This window comes from Cervus elaphus, chromosome 30, assembly GCF_910594005.1.
Source record: "Cervus elaphus chromosome 30, mCerEla1.1, whole genome shotgun sequence".
In the NCBI taxonomy this organism is placed as follows: Eukaryota; Metazoa; Chordata; class Mammalia; order Artiodactyla; family Cervidae; genus Cervus; species Cervus elaphus.
In genome coordinates this window covers 11,964,255-11,970,907 of record NC_057844.1, presented here as the reverse complement: position 1 = coordinate 11,970,907, position 6,653 = coordinate 11,964,255, and the positions used below count along the sequence as shown (strand labels likewise).

Genomic DNA, 6,653 nt, shown 5'->3' with positions numbered 1-6,653 from the left:
AGCGAGGCGCTTGTGTGCGCCCACCCTGCTGTTGAGCTTGGAGCCACCACTGGTTTCAATTATGACTTCAACAGGCAGCTTTGAGGGCTCCACTATTCATTACAGCGCCTCACTCTCTATAATTAGTAATAAAGGAACACAGGCACTTCACAAATATAAAGTGCTAAACAATAATCAGGCAGTAAAGGCAATGCATTGGGACTTTTCTATTTAACTCTTTGTTTCTTTCAAGTTAAAAAGAACAAAAACACATTTCACTATTTCATTTTATTTTCTTGCCTTGAATAATCTTGGTTAAATCTTATCCTGGCCACTGACTAGCTTTGTGACTTTTGAGTGTCTTACCTAAATTGTGTCCCTGCTTCCTTATCTGTAAAATGGAAATAATGATAGTTCCCATTCTCAAGGGGGATGTTTGAAGATTAAATGAGATAATTCATGCAGAGTATCTTTGTAAGGAGCTTCACTCATATAAAAGCTCATTCAGGAAATGTTAGCTCTCATTATTAATTTCTAATAAAATGAATGCACAGAGTATAAGACAGGTGTAAGTCTTTAGTGTGTGTGTGTTTAAAAACCTTCATTACATACATTTTCAAACACAAATACACAAATAGGTTAGTATAAGCTTCTCCCCTCATACACATAAACCAATGCTAGCACTGACCATGACCAATATGTTTTGTTTCATGTAGCCTTGTGCTTTCTTCTAGAATATTTTAAAACACATCCCAAGCATCATTTCACCCATAAGGTTGAGTTTCTTTTTGGTATTAAAATCCTTAATATTTAAGCTAAGAGCTTCTTGGGTCTATCTCATCTTAACCTTGAACCCCAGTCCTTAGGAGCTACAGCAGTTAGTAAAAGCTTTACAGAGGTTTAATTAGTGAAAGAACAGTCCAAACTCAGTTTTCCTCCACTTTTTAGTACCTGTTCCATAAAGATTTGTTGAGTAAATAAATGAGGGCAGGAACTTTATAGCATGCCCGATGTATATGGAGAGGCATATGTTTTACAAAAGCAACCAATATACTTGACTGAGACACCAATACTTGAAATTCCACAGGTTTAAATTTGCTGTGAACACTAATAATGCCCAAATAATTAGCACTTGAAAAAAAGTTTAATTCTGCTACTCAGATTATTTGTGAAAGCTTGACTGTAGGCAACTGTAGGAAAAGCAATTAGCAGATTCTTCAAACACACGACAAATCCTTTATTACTGTGCTTATAAGTGACAGGGTTTACAGAAAACCAAATGTAATTAAATAACAATTGAACTTGAAATCTACCACAGACTCAAGATATACAAGTTATACTCGGCCAGGCAAAACTTCTCAAACACTAGGTTGTTTCGGGTGAGAGATAAATTTCCATTAAGTAATCCCAACATATTTTTTTTTGTCTAACAGACAGTTCCTTTGGCAATAACTTCCACTTTAGCTTTTATTATATAAAAATATAACAAAATTTCATTATATACAAACATTACATTACACCATGTACAGGTTAAAAACACTAAGAAAATGGCAAGCCGCAAGGGAAATGAAAGTCAATAGCATGATAAGAAAAAATTAAATACTGCACACATTTCATAAAAATTACATTAACTACATTTTTGTTTGCAAATACCAAACAGTACCAATGTGATTGGAAATAGCTTCCAACAACTTCATTTTAAGGCACATCTTGCATATTTCTATATACAACACTGAAACTGGTCAATAACTTAGGGACGTCTCTGGAGTGACCTGTGTATGAGTGACAACATGCAGCATGGGTTTACACATTTTCATTGGCTTCCTTCTTTGGGGACAGGTACCTGCCAGGGGGGGACTGATACAAGGGCACCCCGATCTCCTGCAAGTCTGGCAGCCTCCCTGGACGAGGAGGGGAGAGCAGAGTGACTGTCCTGTCATAGTCTCTGTGCAGCACCTTCTCGTAGACGCTCTGCAGCCCCACGGTCTTGGGCAGCTGGGCCTGGTAGAAGTTGTCCCTGCGCAGAGGATCCCGGGGCAGGGAGGTGCTCTTGCAGAAGGTCGACATCTGGGCTGGGGGGTGAGTCGAGGCGTGTGTGCTGGGCCCTCCAGCGCAGGAGGGGCTCCAGCAGCGGTCAGAGTGGCCCAGGATCTTACACTCCGCGGTGCACGCCCACAAGCCTAACAGAAAGGAGAAACACAAGCACGATGGTTACTGAGGTTACACAGACGGTCAGGGTCAGGGCGGCTGAGCAGGGAAGCGTGTAAGATGAACGCCCTGGTTCTAGATCTGAAATGAGCCCTGTTTCCTGTAAGGCCGCCTTAATACGAAGCTGCCTAGGCTTTAGGGAAGCAATAAATAAATAAATGAATAAATAAATAAAGGAATTCCCCTTCTCAGCTAGTAACCTAACAGGATGGGGGGTTTATTTAGGCTCTGGCGCTGTCTCAACATGGCATTTTGGCATTCTCCGTTTGAGGCAGGCTGGAAACCGGAACTCAAGGACAGAAAAATGCGGGGATGGGAGAGCGGGGATCTGGAAACCGAGATGCAGAAGAGAGACCCCGACGGAAAGCAAGGGCGGGGTTGGGGGGCGCGCGCTGAACCCGGCGTGAAGGAGGAGCCCTCACCGCTCTGCATGTGGTTGATGAGGTCCTTCTTCAGAGCGTCCCCGCTGATGTCGGAATCACTGTCGTTGAAATCACTGTCCCCTTTGCCGCTGTCTTTGCCGCTGAACTTCTCCGCTTCCCGGCCGGAGATGGTGTTGAAGGAGTGTCCCTTCCAGACCGCCACAGGGGGCGCCGGCTCCTTGCCGAAGCCCGGGGAGGCGCCGTAGGGCTGCAGCCGGGGATGGGGGCAGCAAGCAGGGGTGAGGGTTGGACAGAAAACAAAACAAAACAAAAAAAACACAAGTGCGACAGGTTAGGCGTCTCCCGCGCACGCACCCCCAGGCCCCTCCAGTCCCTTCCCCCAGCCTGTCCGCGGAGCACCGAGCGCGGCGCCCGGCCGAAGGAAGGCCTCACCTCGGCGTGCGCGCCGCGGAGCCGCTGCTGCCCCTCGAAGTGACAGGCGCTTTCCCCGGTGGCACCGCCGCCCTCTGAGCCCGGCACTTCGGCCGCGGCGGCGACCGCGGGCGGGGGCGCGTCGGCCGCGGGGCTGCCAAAGGGCGCTTTGCCGCTGCCAGGGAAGGTGAGCACGTCGAACATGTTGGGCCTGGGCCCGGCTCCCCGGGCGGCCTCCTCCGGGGAGCCGGGAGCCGAGGCTCCGCCGCCCGCCGCCCCGGGCCGCTCTTCCCGGCGGGGCCCCCCTTTGCGCACCTCCTTCTTGCGGCGGTTGCAGGTGGTGGCGATGGCGATGATGGCGGCCAGCAGCAGCGTGCAGCTCCCGGCCAGCACGATGATGACGATCAGCGGCGTATCCCACTGCAGCGCCGGCCCCGACGCCGAGAGCCGCGAGCCGGGCGGGCGAGAGCGCTCCGGGTTCCCCGCGCCGGCTGGCGACGCCAGCCCGCGTCCGCCGCCCGCCGTCACCACGAAGCTGACGGTGGCGGTGGTGGAGAGCGGGGGGCGGCCGCCGTCGGAAATGACCAGCAGCGCCCGGAACACTCGGCCGGGCGGCTCCTGCGAGAGGTCGCCGGTGAGCACGATCTCCCCGGTGCGGCGGCCGATGGCGAAGGCTTCTCGCGGCTCCTGCTGCAGCAGGTCGAAGGCCAGCTCCCCGTTGGCACCCTCGTCTGCGTCCCGGGCCTGCACCCGCGCCACCGCCGTGTCCTTCGCTGTGCGCCCGGGGACCGCCACTTCCAGGGAGCCGTTAGCCGGCGCCGGGTGCACCAGGATCGGGGCGTGGTCGTTCTGGTCCAGCACCCGCACTTGCACCAGGGCATTGCTGGAGAGCTGAGGGGAGCCGCCGTCGCTCGCCTGGATGCGCACGTCGAGCTGGCGAAGAGTCTCATAGTCGAAGCTGCGCAGCGCGTAGATGGCCCCCGTCGCTGGGTCCACGGAGACGTAGGTGGACACGGCGCCCCCAGCCCGGCCCACCTCGGCCTCTAGCAGCCTGTAGGTGACCTGGCCGTTGCGGCCCAGGTCCGGGTCCCTGGCGGCCACCGTGGCCAAGTAGGCCCCGGGCGGGTTGTTCTCGCGCACTGACACCTCATAGACTGGCCGCGTGAAGAGCGGCGCGTTGTCGTTCTCGTCGCCCACACGCACCGTGTAGGGCCGCACGGTGCGCAGCGGGGGCGCGCCGCGGTCCTCGGCCACCAGCGTCAGGTTGTACTCGGAGATGCGCTCGCGGTCCAGGGACGCCGCGGTCACCACCAGGTAGCTGCCCGCGTAGGCCGGCTGCAGCCGGAAGTGCTCGTGCCCGTAGAGGGCGCAGCGCACCTGCCCGTTGGCGCCCGAGTCCCTGTCCGAGGTGCTGACCAGCGCCACCAGGCTCTCGCGAGCCGCCCCCTCCGGCACCAGCGAGACGGCGCCCGCCTCTGGCGTCCCAGGCCCGGTCGAAGAGGTCGCCTCCGTTCCCCCAAGAGCGGCGGCGGCGGCGGCGAAGGGCGAGGCAGCAGGCGCGCCCGGGGCGGCCAGCGGGGTGATGGAGATGTCTGGAGCGTTGTCATTGACGTCGCGGAGGCGCACGATGACCTTGCAGGTGGTGGCGCGAGGCCCGGGGCCGCGGTCCTGCGCCCGCACGTCCAGTTCGTAAGTGTCCTGGCGCTCGTAGTCCACGGGCCCCGCCAGGGTGAGGCGGCCGGAGCGCGGGTCCAGGCGGAAGAGGCGGCGCGCCTCGGGCGGGGTGCGGGCCCCGAAGGCGAACACCACGTCGCCGTTGGGGCCCTCGTCGGGGTCCGCCGCGTCCAGGTCTAGCAGGAGCGAGCCCACGGGCGCGTCCTCCGCCAGCTCCACTTCGGCCACGGCGCCCTGAGGGAAGGCCGGGCTGTGGTCGTTGGCGTCCAGCACGCGCACGCTGAGGGCGGCTGTGGCGGAGCGCGGCGGACGGCCGCCGTCCTGGGCCACCAGCCCCAGGCTGTAGGTGGCCTGGCTCTCGCGGTCCAGCTCCTGCAGCAGCACCAAGTCGGCGCACTGGGCACCGTCCGCGCGCGTCTGCAGCTCCACGCGGAAGGGGCTGTGGGGCTCGGCCAGGCGCACGCTTTGCAGCCCGTTGGCGCCCACGTCCTCGTCCACGGGCACCTCCAGGGGGATGCGCGTGCCCACCGCAGCGCCCTCGGACACCTCCACTGGAATCTGGGCCCGGGGGAAGCGCGGCTCATGGTCATTGATGTCCCTCACCTCCACCTCCACGTGCACCAGTCGGAACTGCTCCTGGGAGAAGCTGACCACATCGAAGGCCAGCACGCACTGAGGGGCCTGGCCGCACAGCCGCTCTCGGTCCAGGCCCGCGTCCCCGACGGTCAGCTGCCCGTCGCCCTCGCGCACTCGGATCAGCGAGCTGTTGAACTGCTTCATCAGGCGGAAGCTTGTGTCTCCGGACACTTTCATATGCAGGTCTTCGGCCAGGGTCCCGATGACCGTGCCGGGGGCATCCTCCTCGAAGGTGCTGTATCTCACAGTCTTGCTCTGGGCCACCGAGAGCACCCAGCAGAGGCTGAAGAGCTGCAAGGGAAAAAGGCAGGGGCTGCCCCCGCGCCTGGCTGGACTCATGCCGCCAGCCCCAAGCGCTATTCCAAAACGCTGAGCGAGCGATTTCCTCTGTGGTTTGCAGGTCCGGGCGTGAGTCCCAGGCTCCCGAGTGCACGCTTTTTTGGCGAGCCGTGTGCAGGAGAAGTCTGCAGGCTGCAGCTCCGAGGCTCCGGCGGGCTCGGAGGACTCGTGGATCCCGCCCACACTCCGCACCTTCCCCTTCGCTCTTCGGGCTGGAGCTGCTCGGCTCTGAGCCGCCTCCGCTTTTATAGCCGCCGAAATGCAAATCACCCGAACTGGGCAGCCAATGGCGGCCTGGCTCTCGCGCTGCCGCTACGCCAGCCCCTGACGATCCCGTTACGGTGGAGGGGCTTAGAGGGGAAAACAAGAAAGGGAAAATAGAGAATCCTTCCTTTGTTTCTTTAACTCCTTTGGCTTTTTTCACCTCTCGTCAGCGCTCTGCGTGCAGAGGGGTTGGCACAGGTCGCCGGCGTTACAGGAGCGGATGGTTCTGTTAGTTGTGACCCTCCTGTACCGGCCGCTTGAGCCGAGAGCAATCGCGCTGGGATTTCGCCCTAGTGGCTCGAGACCCCACACCCACTCTGTTTTTGTTTTTGTTTTTTTGCACCCCAGAGGCTTTGAAATCGCTCGCCGCCCCCCCCCCCCCCCCCCGCCGCCTTCTCTGCAGACTTGCTCTGCCGGCTGAGGCTCAGTTCGCCTTCTTTCCCAACTTCCCACGGCGCTCGGAAATAGCCTCTAGATTGAGGAGCTCGAAGGATAAGGGGAAATTGATTTTATTCAAATTTGTGTACGCAATTGTGTTTTGCTCGTGTGAGCCCCGGTGATCTGAGCTGCCCCTTCCTTTTCAGAAAAGAGCTCTGAGACGTGTTAGTATGCATGTCACTGTCCAAATGGCTTTCTTAAGCCCTGGGCGCTAGCAGGCAAAGGGGGAAAAAAAAAGTTCCAAATAGGATTTAGCATAAGCTTGAGGAGATTTGGAAAGGTTTCAAAGATCAGACTGTATCAAAGGCTTATGAAGCCCTC

At 57.6% G+C, this 6,653-nt stretch overlaps 1 protein-coding gene across 2 annotated transcripts; it reads right to left on the bottom strand.

Moving 5' to 3' along the window:
• Positions 1-1,195: 1,195 nt before the first annotated feature.
• Positions 1,196-5,830, bottom strand: PCDH8 (protocadherin 8). 2 transcript variants are annotated; one of them, XM_043892428.1, is made up of 3 exons: positions 3,003-5,830; positions 2,610-2,817; positions 1,196-2,159 (listed from the first exon to the last, which is right to left on the bottom strand). In XM_043892428.1, exons 1-3 carry the CDS (start codon positions 5,628-5,630, stop codon positions 1,783-1,785), a joined length of 3,213 nt encoding a protein of 1,070 aa, XP_043748363.1. In that variant the 5' UTR covers positions 5,631-5,830; the 3' UTR covers positions 1,196-1,782. The 2 variants fall into 2 exon arrangements, with proteins under 2 accessions (XP_043748363.1, XP_043748364.1); XM_043892429.1 differs by having other exon boundaries at positions 3,297-5,830.
• Positions 5,831-6,653: the final 823 nt, after the last annotated feature.